Here is a 25,545-nt window from a genome sequence, read left to right on the forward strand (position 1 = left end):
TTAGAAAAAAAACACTTGACCAAAGACTATAGCTCGCAGATAGGAGAGTCCCGAGAAAGATTAGAGGGTGTGAACAAATGGTATCAATGGCAATATCATATTAAAAACGAGGATATTAGGAAAGAACTTGACATTGTCAGCATCCAGGGATGCGTTAGCAGAGCTAATCTCAGGTGATATGGTCACTTAAACAGAATGGGAGAGGGAAAATTAGCAAAACAAGTGTTCTCTGCCAAGTTGGCTGGAAAAAACACCCAGAGGAAGACCAAGGTATAGGTGGATTGATACACCCCTAGAGGATACATGTCAGGAATTTGATGATGATGATGATTAGTCTGAGATGGGCACAACTGGTGCAAAATGCTTCTAAATAACTGAAAAATTTCAGTTATTTAGAAGCATCAGTTTATTTAGTTAAGCATCAGTTAATTATTTAGACGCATCAGTTGAAACAAGCAACTGATAGAAATTAACAGTGTTGACAGTGTTGACAACCAGAAGCTTTAGGGTCGTTCGGAGCATTTTTGCTTTTTAGGAAACACTTCAAAGTGATCCACCTCAACCCTTGCATCCAGCTTTTTGGTTTGTGTGGTACAGCATTCTTCTGAATGAGAAAATGTAATCCCATATATAGGAAAATCATAAAAATAATATTATTCCAGAAGGTGATCACAAAGAAATTAAGGTATAATGATTCGGCTAAATGTCTTGATTAGTTAAGATATATCAAGGTAATAACATATGCTATTTCAGAAGTATTTGACTCTGGAATAGCTATCGAATCTTTGAACATGTCTAACAGTGGAAGAAAAATGATCACCTTCTTTTCTGACTAAAAAGAAGATGATACCAAATAACTGTGGCGAGTCGCTGGCTACTCTTTCAATCCAACCTGCTCTAACTCTAGTTCTAAGCAGTATTTAAATTCTAAACGAATAAGTTCTGCCGGGGCCCTAATACAAAATAACCAATTGTATTTACCTTTGAAAGTTATCCGGGGAAGCTCCAAACCTGCCTGTCCCTTTCATCACGCGTTCGTAATCAGGAGACTGTTGATATTGACTTTATATACACATTCAAAACTGTAAACAATTGTTGTATAATAACACAATAATGTAGGCATAATTACCGTAAAGGGAGAAAAGTCACAAAACAGAAAAATGTTCCAACAAAATAACAAATTTTATTTACTTTGAATGCGATCGAATGGTCGAGTGACCAGCAAGGCAGCAAATCTTTCCTTTCGTTCAGCGCATTAATATTATCGCATTGCAACTGATGGGAATTCAGTTTTGGGGATTCGTTACCGACCTCTTTCTCTTCAGAGACTCAAGGCCGATTTTGTCATTAGGCGAACCTAGGCAATCGCCTATGGGCGTCAAGACTTCGTGGCTCCAGATTTTGCTACATATAAAACTATATAAAACTAACAGGAACTCCTGTATTCCATAAAATTCATGTATGTAAGCGTACCATCACTTTGCTGGACGTATATACACGTCCAGCAAACCTGGATAATATTCTGTCCACCTGCTGAAAGAACATGGATAAGAAGTGTAGTTTGACAGTCATGTCCATTAGAAGGGGAAATAATAATTCACGCTGAAAAGAACACTTAACTACATTACTTGGCGTATGTAGTAGCTATGTTCAGTTGCGTACAGCAAGAAACGCAGTTGCTTGTCGTTTGCTCGGTAACCGGAATCCAAGTTATATCAGACTAAATACCTATGAGTTATATTCATTTTGCTGCTTGTTTTTATCGTATTTATCATATAATTATAGTTTTAAATGCCAGCACAAAATAAGAAATCCTTTCATACTTTCTTCACTTCATATTGTATCACTATGGAAGATCAATGTCACTATCAAGTTTTTGGCAAATTATTTTAATCACCAGTACATTTTAAAATTCCCCCAGAACGTGATTGAAGATAATTATTTTTGTCAAACAATTATTTCAAAAATTCATGAAGATCTGAATCTAAAAATGAATACAGCCTCCATCTGTTCCAAATTAAGTTTTCTTTTTTATCCATAATCTTAGATCTAAGGTTAGTTCACAGATTGCGCGAAGGTTCGCACTTTTAAATTTTGCTTTATAGAGAATCATATGTAAATCTTGAATCATATCATGTAATGCATAATTTTTATGAACGTAATCTGTAGGTTTTTGCATTTCAACTTTCTTGGTTTCCCCCAATCACTCCCTACAAATCGAAATAAACGGCAATTATGAAGTCAACTGTTATGTACATATTTTCGGTATTATGCCGCAGTTTTGAAGTAGCGATATTTCCCTATACTTTATCCTTCGAAACATGTGTAGGTGCATGCGTCAAAATGAAATTTTATTTCAAATATTTTCATAACAGAATTAATTCGCCTTTAATTGCTAACTCCCCCCCCCCACTCCCAAAATTATCACCACACACACACACACACACGCACACACACGCACACACACACACACACACACACACACACACACACACACACACACACACACACACACACACACACACACACACACACACACACACACACACACACACACACACACACACACACACACACACACACACACAAAATACTGCTAGATAACATATGTGCACTTTCTTTTTGCTTGAATTCGTTATTTTTCCAAAGTAATTGTACTGTTGCAGTTTTAAGCAAAATACAAAGGAAAAGAATATCTGATAAAATACCATTGGATATAAATGTTTGATATTAAAAACACTCACAATCGGAAACCCCGAGTAATGCAGTTTAAAGTAATTTGTTGTTCATTTAAAAAAAAAAAAATCTTTCCTAAAATTGAAACGTGCGACCCATATAATTTTATTTTGCCAGGAAAGAAAACAATGTCATATTTATTTCAATAAATGTTATTTAAAAAATATAAATATTTGACATAATATTTCCAATGTAAACAAACGCTTTGATTATTTATTTTCGCACATGTGAAATTCGTTTTTATTTGGGAAGAGACACAATAAACTATTTTTGCTGCACAAATTTACTAACATAAATTGTGCAGCAAAAAAAGGGTCAAATATCGTAGGACAGTAAAGAAATTCCAAGTAATTCAGTGCACATAAAGACAATAATCCGTTAACGCGTGTGGGTCCTCTCACGACTCCAAACCTCAGTAAATGACCTAAACATCCTCCCTAAAGAACAGTTTGGTTTTCGACAACACCATAGTACTACCCAGGAAATCCACAGAATTGTCGAATACATCACCACCAGCTACAACTGGCGCCAGTGCACAGGAGCTGTTTTCCTAGACCTGTCCAAAGCATTTGACAAAATCTGGCATTTTGGACTCCTGCACAAACTTATCTCAGCCGGTACCTCACTAAAAATGGTTCATCTAATCCATTCATATCTTCAGAATATAGCAATGCAAGTTAAAATCAACGGTTCTACATCGTCCCAGCGCCATATCTTTGCTGGAGTGCCGCAGGGATCTCTACTGGCTCCATTGCTGTTTTCTGTATACATGTCAGACATCCCACACAATCCGATGAATTCCATTTTGGCCCTGTATGCGGACGATACGGCAATACTAGCCAGATCTCTCAGACCCCACTTCGTACCAGAAAGCTTCAAGAAAACCTTCTAAAGCTAGAGGGTTGGTTCTACAAGTGGAGATTGGAAGTCAACCCCCTGAAAAGCTCAGCCGTTCTTTTCTCAAAAAGGCCAATGTCTCCTGCAGGAGATCCCTTGGCAGATAGAAAATCCCCTGGCAGATAGAAACAAATTACCTGGGTGTAATTCTCGACAAAAAGCTATCTTTCAACCAACACATCAAGTCTGCGTGCGCAAAAGCATCTAAAGCCATAGTTAAGATCTATCCGCTAATTAATAGAAATAGCAAGCTCAGCAACAGAATCAAATTGCAACTATACCAGATGATGATTCGTCCTATAATCACCTATGCCTCTCCGGCCTGGAGCCACACCTCTAATACTAACATTATCAAGATACAGCGAATGCAGAACAAGTGCTTGAGAATGATTCTGAACGTCCCGTGGTATGTTAGAAACAACCAACTCCACAGAGACACAAATATTCCATGTATTCTCTCTTTTCTACAATCCTTAGCATCCAAGTTTTTCCTAAAGACGTCCACACATCCCAGCGATTTGGTTCAACAAGCTGCAGCATACGAGCCAACGGACATATTCAAAGACCAAAAGACCAAAAGCTATATTAGCCTCCTATAACGATGCATAATCTCCATGCCCATTCAGGGCGAGCAAACTGCTCGTAAATTTTACCCTCACTGTAACCAAAACAGATAGCGGGGAATATGAAAAGCATTTACTTCACCCTTAAAGACATAAATGTCAATTGTCAAACGCGTGGGGGGGGGATAGTTATACATTTTAACAGATAGAATGCTGTTGAAGGTTCATCAGTATTCTACATTTTTATTAAGTCAAAGGGATTTTGAGTATATTTGCAAACAGATATATTCAACATAACTTAGCCAGTTTTATTGTAAAAAGTGCCGCATTTGAAGAAATATTAGTGGCAAAATAATAAAATAGCAAAATTCATAATGCTTTAGAATAACTTAATAATTTTGATAATACCAAAACAAGATGAGACACATCTGCAGAAATCTATTATTATTATTATTATTATTATTATTATTATTATTGGAATTTCCTACTTAAAATAAACGATCCTGTAACATTATACGAGAATTTTCAACTAATGTTCACAGAAATATACAAAAAAGCAACAAAACCTACACCAACGAGGCGACAAACAGACAGCAACCCATGGGTAAATGACGACATACTAAATACTATTACTGAAAAAGAAATCTATGGAAAAAACTTAAAACGTCACCCAGTAATACGCACATTTACAAATCTTATACAAAAACACAAGAAATAAACTAACAGCAAAAATTCGTAGGGCAAAAAGACGATACTACTTCCAAAAATTCATGGAATATAACAACAACATTAAGCAAACATGGGCCACACTCAATGAATTAGTAACCCGAAAAAAGAAAACTTCAGCACAAGATTTTATTGCAAAAAGCTTCGGTCTGGACACAAACCCAGAGGAACTTGCAGACTCATTCAACCATGCTTTCACAAACAACATCACACAACTCAAAAAAGACAAACTACTAACGATCAACAAAAAACTACCGACAAAAAGTCAACAACAAACGATGTATTTTCCACCCATAACAAAACAAGAACTGAAAGAAGCAATCCTACAACTAAAACCAAAGACCACTCCAGGAATAGACAAAATAAGACTCACAGACCTTATAACACATTTTGAACAAATAATCCAATACTTTTGAAAATCGACACAGGCATTATTCCACAACAACTAAAAACTGCAGTAATTACGCCAATATACAAACACGGCAAAAGAAACGATACTCAGAACTACAGACCAATAGCTACATTACCAGTCATCTCAAAAATTCTAGAAAAAATAACACACACCAGACTACAGAACTATTTACAGAAGTACAACATCATCTCACAAAACCAATACGGATTTCAGAAAACAAGAAGCGCAATTACTTTATTAGAAAACATCGCTGACACAATAAACAAAGCTCTCGACAAAAACAAGTATGCCGTCCTCATACTGCTGGACCTAACCAAAGCATTTGATACACTTGAACATGGCATACTACTCACCAAACTATACTCAATAGGTATAAGAGGAACACTGCATACATGGTTCAAGAACTACCTCTCAAACAGAACACAGGTAACAAAAATAGGTACATGTCACAGTCGGAGTATACAAGTAAAACACGGTGTACCTCAAGGTGCCATATTATCACCCACTCTATTCAACATATACATTAACGATGTTCATAACATATCCATAAGAAGTCAAATATTTCAATACGCAGATGACACTGCACTACTAGCAATCCACACAGACATTAACACAGCTCTCTGCAAAGCACAACAAGACCTAAACGAAATCACAATTTACTTCCACCAAAACGCAATTCTAATCAACGGCACCAAAACACAGATGTTGATAATACACAACCCAAGAATCATACGCCCTACATCACTATCGATACATTGTCACACATACTGCTGCATCAACAGCAAAAATACCTGCCAGTGTTCCGAAATCAAACCTGTAACACACGCAAAATACCTCGGTCTCTATATAGATTCTCACCTTAAATGGACAAAACATATAGAATACCTACACACTAAACTCTGGATCATCGCAGCAAAACTCTTCCAAGTTAAAGATATTATTCCACCCAACATAAAAAAACTCCTATATCACGGTATCTGCGAATCCCTACTCAGATACGGAATAATAGTCTATGCAAATACATCAAACAGCTACCTAACAAAATTAGAAAAACTACACAGGAAAATCGTGTCAACAGTGATCTGGACACCTTACCTGCAACAACTAATATCCAACAAGCACATGGCGATACTCAGAATTCTGAGTATTAAAAACCTGAAACACTACATGACATTAACAAGGAATTATTTCAACATCACCTACCGAAACAACAGAGACACACATCGTATAACACGACCTACAACAACTCTCTACATCCCCACACCCTTCAACAACTCATACGGTTCTTTTGTGAGATCACATCAGATACCCACGCAACTCAACAACCTACCAAGAAAGTTAAAACACGTAGATAACTACAGACCATTAAAAAAACGAACTCTGGAAAATATACCAACAAAGTTAAGAAACCATTAACACTAATATACACATTATAAATCAATAGCATCCAATGCCTACACCCCATTCATAAACAGTAGCAACAACACAAATAGTGAAGGCTAAATCCCACTCGCTTAATAAAAGCTAACCCAAGCTTCGAGGTAGGTGGGATTAACTTGGCTCACTCATCTACAAGTAATCCTTATAAGCAGATGCAGAAATTTGTATGAATAATCACTCTTTCTCAAACTTTAAAAATAAAAAATAAAAAATATATATAAATAAAAATTAATGAGAAATAATAATTGTAATTATTACTATTATTAATTGCTATTATTACAAATGAGAAATAATAAAATGTTAAAAATTTTTTTAAAAAAAAGTTTAATTAATAATTAAAAACATCTGTAATAATTATCATTATGAATATTATAATAATATGCGTTATAAACAGTTATTGTTATTATTATTTTAAAAAAACTTTATGTACGAGAAAGTATTTGTTATGCATAATTGTGTTCATATAATTATCTGATTATTATTATTATTATTATTATTATTATTATTATTATTATTAGAGTCCTTTTAATTATGAACTCTATAAAGATATATTAAATAAATTGGTTGTATTTTTGTGTTTTTAATTACGGTAAATAAACTAGTTTCATTTTGTCACAGATGGTTTTCGCTTCTGAACTACCTGGAATTCCAATCTCCTTCTCTGGAAATTTTCTCTTACTAAATGTTTGACTTGTGTTGACCAATCACTGACTTAGCAGTTTAATCCAGAGATTAAATATATAGTCAGTTTAATCCATACCGTTCTTAAGAATATTTCACCCTGTGATTTCCCAGAATCCTGTTAGGAAAGAACAGATCGCTGAGTATTGAACATGCGTTCATTTTGAAACACGTTTCTGAGACAACAGAGGTTTTTTTGCGTGCTGCTGCTATTTGAATTAATTAGTGGGTAAGAGCAGTTTCTATATCACATAAACAGAGCATTTGATTTTCAAGTTTATTTTTATAAATTGATTTTTCAGTTCATTTTTTGTGCATCAAGATTCTGGTTATTTTAGGGTAAAATGTCGTGTAAAAAAGTGGATGTTAGCGAGCATAGCAAGTTATGGTTACTATTGATCGCTTCTACGTTTTAACTAAAGTTGGAATTATTATGTTTATTACTGCAACTTAAAAAGAATCAAATCTGCAGTTGAATAAATCTTAATAATTGTGCAATAAAGTTGGAACTGAATTAATCCTATATATATATATATATATATATATATATATATATATATATATATATATATATATATATATATATATATATATATATATATATATATATATATATATATATATGGGTGCTTAAGGGTCAAGGGGTGCTTAAGGGTCAAAGCTGTATAACTGAGAGGAGACCTCCACATAGCCTTTAAAGGAATGCGGAGAACCGACCAGGGCTTCTGACCTAATGTCCAATCCTCACCTTCTCGTGGTGCACCCTGTTGGGTATCTACTTTGATACTGAACGAACGAGGATGGGCTGGCAATTTGGGATTTAGCCAACCAAATTGTATTCTTATTGGTTAAACCAAAATAAAAAATGATGGTACAACATGACAAAATTTCATGCCGGCTGGGGCGTCGCCCGGTTAAACAAGGCCCCCGTTGTTTTCGCCAGGGAACCAGGGCGAACAGCGAAAAGTCAGCTACTGGAACAAATCTGAAAACAAACCTGAAACAAAAAAGACCAAAACTGGTGAGATCTTTCTGAGCAATAAATACAAAATGTTATATTCAGGCAATAACAATCAAGGAAAAGAAGGAGTAGCCATAGTATTCAACACAAAATACGAGGCTAATCTTCTTGAATGGCAGTCAGTCTCAAGTAGAGTAATGTGGGCAAATATGAGAATGGGGAACTGGACAATGAGACTTATTTGTGCCTATGGTCCCACAGAAGGTTCTACTAAGGTAGAAGTGGAGGAATTTTTTGAGGCTTTAGAAAAAGCAACTGACACAATGAAAAAGGAAAAGTTGGTCCTTGTTGGGGATCTAAATAGTAGAGTAGGAAATGATTGTGAGACATACAAAAATATTTTGGGAAAATTTGGAGAAAAGAGCAAAGCTAATAATAATGGCAAATATCTGTTGGATTTCTGCTCAGGACATGGACTGGTTATTACTAACACCATGTTCCAACATAAAAATGTGCACAAATTCACATGGAGAGAAGAGGCTAGGAATAAGAAAAGTCTCATTGACTATGTTATTGTTGATAGTGATGTTTTCTCCCTGGTGCAAGACACCAGAGTGTACAGAGGATTTGAAATTGGAAGTGATCACTATTTAGTCTTGAGCAGGATAAAATTGAATTTCATATTGAAAAGAATAACATGTAAGAAAGTTTTAAATCGAATAAAAGTTGAGCAGCTCTCAGATGTGAACTGTAGACTAAAATACAGAAAGATTATTGAAAAGAAAATGAAAGAGTTTGAGAACAGGAATCAAACCTTGCAGATTCAGTGGCAAACTCTGAAGAAAACATTGATTGATTCTGCCAGAGAGGCATGTGGTGAGGTTGTGTGCAAAGATAAAAAAAATCAGAACTCCCTGGTGGACACAGGAAGTTAAAGAGGCAGTGAAGGAAAAGAAGAAAGCATATCAAAAGTTCCTGGCAAATAAGTCAGCTTTTACTCTTACAGAATACAGAGACAAATGTAAGAAAGCTAAACAGTGTGTAAAACTAGCTAAACAAAAGTCATGGGAGGACTTTGGCAAGAATATAGAAAATAAATATCAAGAAGGTGGCAAAATATTCTGGAGTTTGTTGAAAAATCTTAGGAATGGAGGAAAGAGTGCTGTAAAAGGAATTAGAGATGATAAAGGTGAAATGAAAACAGGAGAAAAAGATATCCTTGAAGTATGGAGTAATTACTTTGAAAAACTGCTAAATGAAACAAGCAGTGATGACAGCACAGTGATAAAAAACACTGACCAGGCATGCAGTCAGGAATACATATCCATACTTGAAGTAGAAAAAGTCATCAAAGGCTTGAAATGTGGAAAGGCAGCAGGAGTAGATGATATTCGACCAGAAATGCTGAAGTATGGTGGTATAAGAGTCTTACAGTGGCTGCACTGCATAGTTCAGAAAGCCTGGACAGAGGGACGAATTCCCGATGATTGGAGTAGAGCTCTCATAGTACCCATATATAAAAAGGGAAATAAAACTGAATGTGAGAATTACAGAGGTATTTCCCTACTGAGTGTTCCTGGCAAGATCTATGCAAGTATACTTGAGAAACGGTTGAGAAGAATTGTGGAAGAAAAGCTTGGTGAAGAACAAGCTGGATTCAGGCCGAATAGAGGCTGTCAGGATCAGATCTTCACTTTACGACAAATAGTCGAGAAAGCATGGAAATATAACAAAGATCTGTATTTAAGTTTTGTCGATTTGGAAAAGGCATATGACAAGGTGCCAAGAGAGAAGCTATTCAATACGCTGCAGTTATATGGTGTCAATGGGGCATTATATCAAGCAATACTTAGTCTTTATTTGAGTTGTGAGTCAGCAGTTAGAATTGAAGGAAGTACAGGAAGATGGTTTAATGTTAAATCTGGTGTGAGACAAGGATGTACATTATCCCCTCTGTTATTCATTATCTATATGGATCACATTATGAAGGAATGTGGTATTAAACCTGATATCAAAATTGGAGATGTTAATGTCAGCTCTTTGCTTTATGCGGATGATGTTATACTTCTAAATAAATCCGCTACAAGTCTGCAAGATTCTCTGACTAAATTGAAGAGCTGTTGTAATAGATATGGTATGAAGGTCAGCAATAAAAAGACAAAGACAATGAAAATAGGCAGAATCATTGAAAATGTCAACTGTGTTGTGAATGGAGAACCTGTGGAACAAGTAAAACATTTCAGCTACTTAGGCACAATTTTTACTGAAGATGGTAAACTAAATATAGAAATAGACAACAGAATCAGCAAAGCTGGTATCGTGGGAAGTCAAATGAATAAATTCATATGGAATAAGAAAGAAATTAGCTGTATACAAGACTGTGTTCAAACCAATTTTAACTTATGGATCTGAGAGCTGGGTCAGAAGTAAAACACTTGACCAAAGACTAGAGACCGCAGATATGAGAGTCCTGAGAAAGATTAGAGGAATGGCAATATCATATTAAAAATGAGGATATTAGGAAAGAACTTGACATTGTCAGCATCCAGGAATGCGTTAGCAGAGCTAATCTCAGATGGTATGGTCACTTAAATAGAATGGGAGAGGAAAGATTAGCAAAACAAGTGTTCTCTGCCAGGTTGGCAGGAAAACGACCCAGAGGAAGACCAAGATATAGGTGGATTGATACGGTACAAAGTGCCTTAGACGATAGAAATATAAGATCTGATAATGTTGGAGTCTTGACAAGTAACAGACTGATTTGGAGGAAAATTGTAGATATGAAGTTAGTAATGATGTAATTTTTTCATGTAGTACTGTCATATCCTGTACACCCACTTGAGGGTACATGGCAGGAATTTGATGATGATGAGGGGATACTTGGCAATAAAAAATTTAGAAAGGGGTACACGGATATCTGAAGTTTGAGAAACACTGCTTTAGATTATTGAACGTTATCTGCATGTAAAGGCAAAGATTATTTTTTTCTTTTGGTTTTACACTTATTAATAGATAAATCATAATTATCGTTATTAATCAGTGCTAGATCATATTGCTATCCAAATTAATGCAGTGCTTGTACAAGGATAAGGACATGTTCAGCTTCTCATTCAGTTTATGATTTTTTTCCCCTCAGAGTGAACCGATCAATCAAACATCACCTGGAAAGAGACGTAGCAGACAAATATGCAGCGTTCAACATCGATACGCAAGCTGGAGGAAGCAGTCCTCCCACTTCCGCAGCCCCTTTGCATTTCCAGACATCTTTGATGATCCCAGATCCAAAGTAAGCACGTCTACTTAGATTAAGCTAAGTTGGTGGGTAAAAGTTCAATTGGAATATTAAATTCTTTTAATAAATGTCGTGTTTTATTATGCCAATTTTTGTCTTTATCCAGTTTGACACATTAGCATCATCATACATGTAAACAGAAGTGCCAGTAAGCATGTGAAGAAAGATCCATTAGCGCAATGGTTGTAATGCAGATGAAATAAAGTGCGCAATGCATTTTGTTTCGTTTGCTTTTCTAAATATTGAGGATCGGAGCATTTCGAGTTAAAAGTCTATGCTTGAACGACATGTTGTAGATCAGTGTTTGGCGGAAAATAGTGGCATTCAGCTTCCCAGCAATTAGAACATCGTTCGCACGTTGAAAACGAGAGATCATATCCTTGTTGAACTAAGAGACAACCGGTGGCTTTTTTTTTTTTTTTTTCAAGAAGCATAATTCATAATGGTTACCATCAAATTTACAAGTTTTAGCGGAATCACCAAAGAACTTCAAGAAAGAAAATCAATATGCTCTGTATGAAGCCGATAAATTTATGATTGTCAATGATCATAGAAATTTACAACTATTTCATCCACGACATTGAGTCCTAGCCGAGTGTAAAAGGATTCGAGCAATAAATCTCTCTATTCGATGTTTTCTTCCAATGGAAAGTCTGGATCTTGTGCCACTCGATGAGCAGTTCAACAAGCCTGAGTGTCTCATCTTGGTGCAAGGTCATAAATTATGATGTGTTTTTCATATGGTGTTGTACTGATGATTTTGCAATGACCAGAGCATCATGCTTTCTAGACAACTCTCCCACACAGCTGTTCTGTTGAACTGTGAGAACAGCTAATATACACTATCTGATCAAAAATATCCGGATGCCTGCTCATCCCACTCTCGCTCTACTAGGAAAGACATTAATGTAGAGTTGGTCCACCCTTTGCTGCTATAACAGCCTTCAGTCTTCTGGAATGGCTTTCCAGAAGAGCTTGGGTTGTTGGGGTAATTCCCTTCCATCCTTCCAGAAGAGCAGTAATGAGGTTCTCTCATTGATGCCAGGCGATTCGGCTTGATTCGCAATCGGTGTACCAATTATCACGCAGATGTTCAATTGGGTGAGATCAGTGCTCTCTGCAGGCAAGTAAAGTTCTTCAACACCTATCTTATCAAATCATTCCTGTAAAAACCTCACTTTGTGGATGGGGCATTGATACAGGAACGAGCCTTCACGGAACTCTTGTCATAACATTGGAAACACAGAATTGTCTAAAATGCCATGTTTGGCGATAGCGTTAAGATTCGGAGTCGCTGGAACTAGAGAGCCGAGCCTGAACCATGAAAAACAGCTCCAGCCCATGATGTTTTCTCCACCAAACTTCACAGCTGACACAACGCATTCGGGCAGGTAACGTTTTCCTTCCATCCGCCGAACGCAGATTCGTCTATTGCATTGCCCGATTATGAAAGGCGATTCATCACTCCAGAGAACGTGTTTCCATTGTTCCGAAGTCTAATAGCGGCGAGATTTACACCACCCTCCCCCCAATGCTTGGTGTTGTCCTTGCATATGCTAGGCATGTGTGTGGCTATTCCGCCATGGATACCCATGCTCTTTAGCTCCTGATAAACAGTTGTGGTGCTGGCATTGCTTGCACAAGAATTTTGGAACTCGGTAGCTAGTCTTTCAACCTAAGACAAGTGTTTTTTTTTTTTTTTTTTTTTTTTTTTGCGTGACGTTCTTTATCACTCGGCGGTCCTGCCCTTTGATTCTATGTGGCCTAACCAGCTTGCTATTGTGCTGTTGTTGTTGTTGCTGCTCTTAGGCGTTTTCTCTTTGCAGTTCAACCGCTTATAGTTAATTTGAGACAGGCTGCAGCAGGGCAGAAATATTCTGAATTGCGTTGTCGCAAAGCTGTCATTCTATGAGTGTACAACGTCGAATGTTGCTGAGCTCTTCATTAAGACCCATTTTACTGCTAATGTTGGTCTGTTAAGATTGTAGGACCGTGTACTTCCTTTTATACACGTATGAGCTGTGGCTGAAATGTATACAGCCATAGTCACTATTATAAAGGGGTGTCCAGGTTTGTTTGATCGAATAGTGTATCAAGTAGTTTTCTATAGCCAGGTTCTTACTATCCGATATAGCGACATAAGTTGCCTGTTAAAGGACGGTTCTACTTCAAAAGAATTGTGCTGCTGCTGCTGAAATGGACAGTTAAGAATAAGATCTTAAAATGAAGTTTGCACTTGCAATTAATTTCCCACTGAATTGTGTTCCCTGAAAGGTACTTCGCGAGAAGAATGATAGACCATGTTTGGAATGTTCCGCCCTTTATCGTAAACACACTGTACAAACTGTGTGGTAAAACGCCCACCCCTTATCCCCTAATATGCAGGGCCGGTGGAAGCGGGCATGCAGTGCATGCAGGCGCCGCTACGAAGGGGGAATCGCCGCCGGGGCACCGTTCATAAGTTCATTTTTAAGAAACAAAATTTTTATCATAAAGACAAAAAATTCTTACAATGATCAATATTAAAATAAATAAGGCCGGATACACCGAATAAAAATTTAAAAAAAATTTAAAAAAAAAATGATTCAAGACAAAAATATGAACATTACACTTGCTTTAGAATCTATCGAAAACTTCAAAATATTCTTACAAGAGTATCGATCAGATACAAATTTTAAAGAAGTTCTAAAAACGGCAAAAGAACTGAGTGAAGAGGTGGACGGAGAACAAGAATTTAAAACTGGTACGGAAATCCAACGACGAAAGAAGACACGGCAATTTGACTACGAGCATTATGACGGAACGCCACAATCGCCAGAAGATAAATTTAGAGTGAATGTGTTTTATACACTTCTAGACATTGCAATGTGTTCGTTAATAGAACGTTTTGAACAACTAAAAACATATTATGATCCTTTCAATTTCTTGTATAGATTACTACAAATTAACAACGAAGATTTACGAAAAAATTGTGACGATTTAGAGATTCTCTTGAAGGACGGCGACAATAAAGACGTAAATGCAATAGAACTATATGACGAGTTATGTGCTTTCCGGGATATTTTACCATGAGTTGCCTCAGCGTTGCACTCCCTAAAGGGTCAGTTGTAACACTATCCAGGTATTTGCTTATGCTTGGACTCGCCGAACTTTATATATTACTATATTCGGCTTGAAACTCTTTGAGTTTCTTATTCGGCTATGAAACAATATGGGATGTAATATCCCTTAACTTAAATGACATCCTTATATTTATATGTGAACGTTCGTTTCAGCATTGCAATTATCTTTTGAGTTGTATTTTCAATCTTTGCTACATGGCCCCTGAACTTCAACTTCCTATCTACTAATGCTCCAAGATCCAAAGCGTCATCAGTTTCTTCTAGCCTAATCCCACCAATATAATACAACATTGGATACCTAATAACGTCAAAGTGTATGGCTTTACATTTACAGACATTGAACTGATATCCATTTTCCCATGCTCACAATGCCTGCCTATTCAAATAATTCTGCAAGTACTGCATATCAGCAGCATTCCTTATTACCCTACCTATCTTTACATCGTCAGCAAATAGCCATATGTCTCTTGTCAAATCCTTCTCAATATCATTAATGTACAGATTGAATAACAGTGGACCAACCGTATTACCGTGGATCAGCCATCCACGGTAATATTTTATAATCGAAACCCATATTCTCCAATTTATGCAACAGTCTACCATGCTGTATTCTGTCAAATGCCTTAGCAAAATCCAAAAATACGGTGTATCCATTTCTCTTGTCTATTCAATGATAGTATTGTTATAGTATTTGAGCAAGTTGCTAAACTTGCCTTCCCTTAGTAAACCCATGTTGCTCAATCTGTAATTTTCATAATTGAAAATTACAGATTCACTGTCAACCGATTCTGAATGCAAGCCCTGACCAATTTTTCCAAAATCTTCACCACCACTCTTGAGATATAATTGGTCGATAGCTGAATAATCGGTCTTTGCAATACCGTTATGCACTGAAATTATACGTTCTTTCAATTTCTGTGGAATCTTTCCTGGTCTGAGCCATATTAAACAGCCTAGTCAAATCGAAATATAATTCGTCAAAAACCCACATTTTATCAAAAAAAAATTGAAAAAATTGAAAAATCATAAAGTTTCATAAAAAAATCATGGTGGATTGAGACCTGAAAATTTTCAGCACTACATAAATTACTAAATATCTAATAAATTCTACCCACGGAACCTTTCTTCCTAAGAGCTAACTTAAACAAGACTGTAGATAATCCAGAATCTTAAATCTAATATGTCATGTTAAAAAATAGGACATTATTGTTACTGTAAGAAAACTATCAATATGAAAGAATGTTTTTCCCATGTTATCTTAAATAGAATTTAGCTTTGATGTAGTTTCTAGACATTAAATTAATTTTTAATTTTATCTGTATCTTTTTTTTTTCACTAGAAGTCATGCCAGTGGAATAACCGGGTGATCAAATCATTGTTTCTTTAGCTTACTGTGTGAAATGTAACTCAGCTTGTCCTTGTATATACTCCAGATGATGACCTTATATGAAGATCGAAACGTCGGAAAATTAAAAATAGTTATTTATAACACGGTTGTAAAGTCCATAATTTCCAGAATGAATGCTGATCACCGTGCAACTAAAAGGATAAATATCTAATAAAATGATGCAATGAAAGTGCCTCCATAGTGTAATTGTTAGAACTACTGGACATTGCATCCTTCCACTGGAAAACACTTGAATTCGATTTTCTTCTTGACCGATATAATCTTTACATGGGCGTTTTCAACAAAAGATGAGTTAGGTATCTCCTATACTTTCTTGCAATGAGTATCAAGATTTTTTTTTCTGTCTTTCTCCCTGAAACTCGGGGAAGTAGGCAGATAATATATGCAATTTACAGATAAAAACTACTATTGTGGGACGATGGCTTTGTGTGTACATGAAAGATTAAGAAGTGGAGAAAAGCGGGTTGTGTGCTGTGAGATGCCCTCCCGAGACGAATCCTTGAACTCCTTAGAGGTGTCACGTAATAATATTAATAATGTTCGTTAATTAATTGTGGATTATTTTAAAGGCAGGTTTATTGTTTATTATTGTTTACTCCTTACTTTTCTGGTTGCAAAGGCAAAACTTTGTTATACTTCATAATTAACAACACACCTCTCATGAAGTGTCGATTATCAGTTGGTAAAAAAAACAGACAAAAAAAAACTCTAGAATAAAGAAAGAAAAATAAAATAGCGGAAAATCTAATGAATTAATTTATGAGTTCATAAACTGGTTATTAATTCACTCTCTATTTTATGCTGCCACCAGTTATCAGAACTAGGAAAAGCATATTTTTTGCATGCAATTTTGGCCACTTGATCTTGGCGGTATTTATAATCAGTGTAGGCTACCTTGCTTGCTGCAAGCACTGATCAGCTGTTCTACAGTCTCATCTTTCTGATCGCATAATATGCAATTTGCTGTTATTACTGACGTTCTCAATTTTACTGGTTTGTAACACCTGTTCTCGAGCATCTTGAATAATTCTTTCAAATTATTATTATTATTATTATTATTATTATTATTATTATTATTATTATTATTATTATTATTATTATTAATCAGTATACAAACAATGTTCTTATTCTTAATGGAACTTCCCTTTAGCAAACAGTGCAGTTCGAAAGAAACTTTGGGCAAAATCGGAGAGCTTGAAAACAAAATATCTAGCTGAATCTTTTTGCATTTGCGACTTTGGTTTGTCATGTTATCTTATGCAAAATTCATCGAGCACTCAAGATTCATTAATTTATTTTCTTAACTTGCTCTCTACAGAGCAATTTGATGTGATTTAATTCTATTATTCGCTAATATTTTAAGTGAAAACTGCTTAAAGTGGAAATTCTAATTTCAGAACTGTAACTATGGGAGATTGGGAGAGTTTCAACAGACATAACGTAGCAAAGGCAGAGCATGAACATCGAGTATGCAAAGAAATGCACCCTGTGTTGGAAGAGAGATTAATGCAGGTCCATGCAAACATGCAAAAACAGCACAATGCTCTTCTGGCAGCTCTTCAAGACAGAGTAATATTCATGCAACAGGCCAAAGAGAGACTGGAAGAACGACTAGCAAAGGTAAACAGATATTTTCATGTATAATATTCCTTGTACTCACCAATACACGTAGGCATTTCCAAACTGTCGCTTCACAACCCTCCTAAAGTATGGAATAATTAGACCTGTAACCAGAAGGGCTAAAACAAATATATTCGGATCTTTTCACTCTCACTACTGAACTAAATCCTATTTCATCTCATTCGTTATGCCTTCTTGATTAACGGTTTTTTTCTCTCTCTCACCCAGACGACACACTTCTATTCGCCATAAAACAATTAAATCAATAACTGCCAACCCTACATGCGAGGCACTGTTGAAAAACTGGCAAGTACTTTGGGAAATAAAATTCTTGCCAGTACTGTACTTTAATAGCGTGTAACTTCCATAGTGCGTCCAGAGTTCACTTAACACTATGCCCCTATCTCTTCATAAAATAAAATAAAAATCGGATTGCTCAGGAAGCTTCAGAATTTCTCCTGCCAGAATAATTTAAATGTGATTTTGGCGATTCGACAGTCAAATTTATCTAACGACGTCAACTGAGGACCCACCAAACAGAACATGACTTTTGATATACGGCATTTAATTTTGTTTGTCCTTTGTAGTACCTACCTGTTAGGGGTGTGCCTATGTTGATTTTTTTCTAAACATGCGGTTTTTAATAATGTTCACGACAGTTCTAGAAACCCGAAATCTTTGACAGACGCCGAGAATGAGCATGGGAATGGCATCTTAAGAAAAAACAGCCCAAACAGAATTAAGCGGATATGTGATGAAAAATGTGCCTGTAAAATTGAAAGCAGTGATAATCTCCACAGAGACTGTAGCAGATGTATGGGTTGGGGAGAGGAAGCACAAAGTGTGCCGAAACAAGCTCATTTGGGCTGAATTTTGTCACCGTATTACAGGCGTGATCCTCGGTAGCTCAGTCGGTATAGACGAAGCCCTTTGGTCAGAAAAACCTCGGCTCGATTCCCGTCCATGACATGAGGAACCTTTATCTGGTTTCTTTCGACTAAAGGTGAATTAACCAGACTCATACGGGCTCGGAGGATTTTTTCTCTCGTAACTCGATTTTTTCATCCCTCATAACAGGCAAACCAGTCCCGTGAACACACACACAGCTGCAGTCATAAATACTTATGGCAAGGACGGCAGCGGGAAACCACCTTGCTTCATAATCACCTCCCTAGTAATCAGCTGCAATTCTCTCAAAAGACTAGAGGCCACAGGATTAGGATTACAAGCATATCGTCCAAATCCAGCTAGTTATTATGGATTGAAGTTCGTACTAATCTACAGTTTATAGCCATTGTCGATTTAACAACCGGCTCCAAAATTCTTGAAAGTTCAACACTCTCCTAATGCGAAATGGCTCTAATACACCATTGATTATACTTCTATTAAAGATTTGGGCATCCTCAGAATCCTTGATTTCTGCGAATAACATTCGCTGGAAAACCAGATATTCGAAATGAATAATAATGATACCTTAAAAGAACTAAATAAAGAGGAAGCGAGTGCCTCTGTAGTATTAAAATTTTCACGATGTTTGCCCTGGAAATAGTTGGGTAGAACTGTGTCTCTAATTTGGAAAAAAGTTTCGCTGCAATTCTTCTTAATCTTCATACGTGATTCAGTTTAATACGAAGATGCTATTGTGGCCTGTGTTGTTGTAGTACATTAGCATTTTTCTTGACATTCTGCAATCGGTTTTATGGCAAATTATTGGCATTTCAGTAGATGGAGACTGAAGTCTGGGATGATTTTAATCAGCCTTCATGTCATTCTTCTGTTCAGGTAAATGGAATTATTGTGGAACCACGTTGTCATTTGAATTATATCTGCTTGTGATTGTTTTAATGCATTCTGAAGGAAAGTATCGGCTGAAATCACCGTTGTTAATATTTAGAAGTAGTGTGCATGGAAGTCATTCATACATGAATTTTGTATCCTGCGCTATTTTGATATTTACAATTTATAAATATCAAAATAGCGCAGGATACAAAATTCACAGAAAGTCAGACTTTTTATCCCTCCACTAGACACAGTTTATTACTATTTGTTAAAAGGTATTTTCGTCTGTCAATTATGCAGTTTTTCTGTCTTACGTGATGAAAACTCGGATGAAAAATAATAAATCGTTCGCTTTCATTATGAGACCAACTAGGTCACCATCAGTAAAAGATTTCTTTCAAAGATTCTTCGCGTAATAGACCTGACTTTTTCCAAATAAAAGACATCGTCGATATCAGTTTAGGTATGGAAGTTCCGAGGTTTCTGGGAGGAAAAACTCTGCCACTTTATATAAGAAAGCTAATTCATCTATAGAACTTATAGAGATTCTTTGCATCATGGACGGGTTTCGAGCCCGGGTCATTCTAGCGATCGGCACCGTCGTCTTTATCGACTGAGCTCAGGAGATTCTGCTATTAAAAATTAAGTTATTTGAAAACGATGTCTTTCCAACAATACTCCTCGTTTTCTCTGAGACATTACAATAAAGAAAACTCAGTCACTGAGACTATATAGACCACATAATTAATTAGGGGGAAAAAACGGAACTCAGGAATTTTAATATTTATTACCACAGAAGTTTTAAAGGTTTATTACAAAAGATGTTTATTATGCTGGAATATTCCCTGATTCCATTTAGCAGAACTAGTGTTATTTTTAATCCTGAAATGTGTATATAATCTTCATCTTAATATATTCGTTTAGACTGTCGAACAAATCGAAGAAGTGAATGATGCAATTGTAGAACTCCAGCAAGCAATTGATCACAAGGTTCCTCTCCTATCTTTGGCACAAGATCGCTTGATAGCACGTAGGCAGCGTCCAAGAGTTGAACTTTGTCGAGATGATGTGGAAGTGGAACTGGAAAGAGAAGTAAGTCAGTTCTGCGCATGTTTACTTATTTCTGTTCGTAGCAAAGCATCACCTTAACGTTTATATTTTAACTTGATTCAGTGATTCTGAATTAAAAATTGGTAAAGCGTTCGTAGCTTAAATTAAATTTTAATAAAATTTAATTTAAGTTTAACTTTTAAGAAAATCCTGAGCCTAGCATAACCAATGTAATATGTAGGTATAAGTTACATACGCTCTCAAGGTACATTCGCAAATTTCTGAACACATTTGTAATCTCTACCTGAGGCTGGTAACTTCACATATTTCTGTTCTGCACACTGAATAAAAATCCCCCCCCCCCTAAAAAAAGTCCTACAAAATGAGAAACTGACCTTCTTTTTATCTAAAACTTTACTTCTTCCTGACATTAAAAATATTAAAAAAAAATGAAAGTATACGCCTAGGTCCCATTCCTCGACGACTACTTAGAGGTGTCTAAGAAAAAACACCATAGTACATGTTTTAGACGTAAATTAAACAACGTATTTCTCCATTATTCTGCTTTAAACTGGAAATATTGAACAGTTTGTTTCATTCCGAATCTATTCCTGATTCGCTATGTCGAGCGGAAACACCATTCTCCCATATGCTATGCTGATATAATATAATATTGTTGTTTAAAGTTTTCTTATGCGTGTGTCATCCTCAAATGAGTTGAAATGAAGAAAAAAATATAAAGTCTTCGATAATTTGATGGAAATTTTTCAATTTTCATACCGTGAAATGTGTAATTTGTGACGGTTTCATCACAGTGAGTGACAAGAGAGATTATAAGCATGTCCTGTTAATGACAACACAAGAACGCTTATAGAACATTTCTTACATAAGACTCCAGATTACTTGGATAAAGACATTATTTATATATCCAATTCCAGTTTATTGCCTTATAAAACGGCATGTGTGTGTGTGTGGGGGGTCCGCTTTTCATATTTCATATATGTACTACCGAACGGGTCCTACTTAATGAATTAACACTACATATCGGCTTGAAAACATACACTATTAAATACGAATGTTTCTGTAGCTTAGCAATTCTTCAGTTAATTTTTGATGTTGAAACTACGTTTCTAAACATATAGCAGGTTTAATAAAAATAATCAATATAACCCAGCAAGTTCCGTAAGTCTTCTCCAGTAAACTTGATCCAGCGACTAAATATAGTCATTTTCAAGCCACTTCAGCTTTCCACTAAGTAGGACGATGGCCTCACAAATGTGTTTGTCTTATGTGTGAGTCCGCGCACTCTCTTTATTTATTTTATTTCATTGCGATGTCACGTACTCATCAGTATGCGCCTGAGCACAGAGCACATTACTCATAGACTGTGTTCCAATGTGCAATTGATTTATGACTTTCGTGGATGATACTATATATATATATATTTGATACTATATATATATATTTTTTTTTTTTAAACCGCTCTGTTTATTCGTGAGGCTAAAAGAAAAAGACGATAGTTGTTTAGGCGGGCTAGTTATTTTTAGCTGTGTATCTTGACCTGTGCCCTGTAAATATAGTCAACTCAGCTTCCTTAATTGTACGTAAACCTAGTTCCCCAGTGTCAACTTGTGCGGTAATCCCGAAGAGGCGGTGTTTGGATATACGGTAATTGTAACAGAAGAAAATTTGAATTGCTAACAGCAATATTTAAAGCTTTCATTAGAATGGTACTTACTCCTCGATGAAGAGAACGATTTGCTTGTAAGCACAAGGATGCTATTCTTTTCTTTTTAAACAGTAAAACATATACATTTGAAGAGCAGGAAACAACAACCATTTCTATATTTACAAAATAAATACAGAAGGATAAAGACTATTTTTGAATAACATGAAAACAAAAATTGAGAAGGAAGGATAAGTTTCTCTTGGTGTGGAGAACACACCGGAGTTCTTCGATGGCTTTTCGCTATGTGTAGAAGAAAATCAGATAAATTTCCTCACCAGAACAAAGACGTCATTCTGTTGAGCATGGGATGGATGATGAGATTTTCAGTGCTTTTGTTTTTGTGGTGATTGTTTGAGGTGGACACCTGTACGAGAATATTCATATCGTTATTTAAATTAAGGGTATATTTAATCCCACATGATTTCAAAGCCGAAAAAGAAACTCTAAGATAGAAATCAAAGAGTTTTATGCCGAATATAGCAAGCTGTAAAAGTTCGGCGAGTCCAAGTGTAAGCAAACACCTGGGTAGTACAATACTGGGCAACTGTAGTAAAGGTGGATAAAGCTAGGATCGCTATTCTTAGTATTAGTTTACATTGCGAGAGATAGGTCACTACCCAGACCGGTTTCAACCTTTATTGAGGTCTCATCAGTGAGTAGGTAGACCAATAAATATACCAAGATTGTAGTGATAATAGATTTCTATCTTAGAGTTTCTTATTCGGCTTTGAAATAATGTGGGATTAAATATCCCCTTAATTTAAGTAATTTTTACATCGCCTAAGTGAAGCCTTTTGGCTCTTTATTTCATTTATTCATATCGTATTCTTCGATGTTGGATAGAATACAGTTGGGTTCATTCCCCTGCGAACTGGGATAAAGTTCCTCATTCTTTGTAATGGTGTATTCTACGAGTGCTGTGTATACAGTTTTCTTTGCAGGCTCCAGTTGAGGGTTTTGCTGAAATGGATGAGTGATGGATGATCCTTGTTTCTTGTGTTATGTAGGCGGAAAACTGTAGATGATGGTTTTTGCAACGATGAAGAGATAGTTGCATGTGTTGTGTCAGTTGTGGCCTGCGTGAAGTAGATGCCAGCGCCCTTCTAGATTGTGTGATTGATTTTGCAGTAGAAGAAGGCGGTGTCCAGAGCATATTTGAGCACAGCTGTATTCACAGGACAGGTGATGCGCGTGTGTGTTCCAGCTTTCTGGGTGTTTCAATAAGTACAACAGAGTATAGTGGGTAAGAGAGATAGAAGTGCCTAGTGATGGAAGTTGGAAAGTTGGTGTAGGTATTTGTGAATTTCTGGTGGGAATTTGAATGTCATGCACTGTTGTCTGGTCTGGAAAGGCTTTTATGACAGCTAATTTCAGTTTGCTGGTACTGTAATTTTGCTGTGCATTTTTTTATTTTTTATTGGCAGCTGTTCAAGGGTTTCCCATTTTAATTCTTTATTAGAAGTTCCCGATTCTAATTCTTGTCATTTTGACATGGGGAAGAGAAGATGATGCTCAGTTGTGTGGATTAGGATGTGTCTATTTGTGTTTATGAACAGGAGTTCTCCGATCACAGGTGGCACAGATGATCTGCGTGTGTGTGTGGGGGGGGATACAGTTCTTGGCCTTTCCAGAGCTGGAGAGCATCTAGATAAATGTTTGACAATTTGGAAAGTACTGGTGCATCGGCCATTTTGCGGATTGTGAACAGCTGGATCCCTCTGTTAGCTTAAGTGAATAGGACAATAGTGTTAATAATCTGAATGGATGGATGTTTTCGTTAGCGGCAGAGCATCGATAGGAAGTCGGCGATAATATACCAGACACCTACGAGTATAGACACTGCAAAATTTCCAGTATTGCACTAGTTATTTCATTAGTTATTCCACGACACATTCCTAGATAATTAAGCTTCCTACGCATGCTTATCTGCAGAAATTTCCAGTTTCCAATAATTTTTAATTCGTTATGATAATACATTGCAAATAAAGCACTTGCTTACAGTTCTCTGAAACCTAATCGGCCCCTTTTCATTACTCGCAAAGCACGAGTAATTTTCAAATACTCAAGCAATGCTTTCGCAGCCAAATGATAATAGGTATCGGTGCAAAAACGCCTCACTAGAGCAGAAGATTTTAACGGATAAAAGCGAATTTCAGTTTTATTGATTCGCATCACCCACATCAGATACCGCCTATTGTGGGTGATTATGAATTACAATTAATGTCATTTACGCTCACCATAAACAAATAGTTCTCCCTATTGCAAGCTGTTTTGAACATTAGTATGTAGTTTGATTGTGGTCAAGTTTATTTTTGTTAAGAGTTGAAATATATAGCTGGCAGATACCGATAATTGACAAATTCATCGTCTATTCGACTGTTCTACATTTCAATCCCTCTCCATATTTTGAGCTGTCTATTTTCTATCCCACCCCTCTTTCTTCCTCCCGCATTACCAACAGAAGTGGTCCAATAAATAAAAATGAAACTTTTTAGGCTCACTAGTTCGATAAGTGCCGGTCTGGTTGGCCGAGCGGTTAGCGTATCCCCCTCTCCAGCCAAGAGGCTGCAGGTTCGAATCCCGTGTAGGCATGGATGTTTCTGATTGTCTTCCCCCTTCATACATTCATTCACCCAAGTATAGATACACTCTCCCTGGGTCACCATGGGAGAAGTAGACTCAACCCTCCCGTAATGGGAGAGCTCTTCACCCTGTAATGGGTTGAAAACACACTGATCAGCATCATCATCATCAGTTCGATAAGTGAATAATCGCCATAACGGCCCTCTGGAACTGTTAGTACAGTTGGATTCTGTTATTTTGAATTGCTGAGGAATTTACTAAGGCTATAACGCCAACGTATTATATTTGTTAATTGCTTGTATTCTTCTGACCAGTGTGTCTGTTTTGCAGATGCGAAAACCATGTTTCATAGAGGAAAACGTTCCATTTCCGCATGACACCGACTATGTCATCTTCAGTTGAAAAGTCGTTGCAAAGATTCCTCGCGCCTAGACAGGTTCGTGCTCATGTTATCGACTAAGCTCCGAAAATTTAAGGAATCTTAGAGATTAAGTGCTTTGATTCAAACAACAACAGCCACAACAAAATCTGACTATTTGCTTATAT

General features: G+C 36.4%; 1 protein-coding gene across 1 annotated transcript in view; it reads left to right on the forward strand.

Moving 5' to 3' along the window:
- LOC150107841 (tektin-1-like) overlaps positions 1-25,545 on the forward strand; it is an 81,507-nt gene that overhangs the window by 47,037 nt on the left and 8,925 nt on the right. The window contains exons 4-6 of the mRNA XM_090391588.1: positions 11,553-11,702; positions 17,636-17,858; positions 20,562-20,729. Of these exons, the coding sequence (XP_090247714.1) occupies positions 11,553-11,702; positions 17,636-17,858; positions 20,562-20,729 (541 nt within the window). The remainder of the gene's footprint in view (positions 1-11,552; positions 11,703-17,635; positions 17,859-20,561; positions 20,730-25,545) is intronic.

This window comes from Typopeltis vanoorti, chromosome 4 (genome assembly GCF_054136105.1).
Source record: "Typopeltis vanoorti isolate ZY-2024b chromosome 4, IOZ_Tvanoo_1.0, whole genome shotgun sequence".
In the NCBI taxonomy this organism is placed as follows: domain Eukaryota; kingdom Metazoa; phylum Arthropoda; class Arachnida; order Uropygi; family Thelyphonidae; genus Typopeltis; species Typopeltis vanoorti.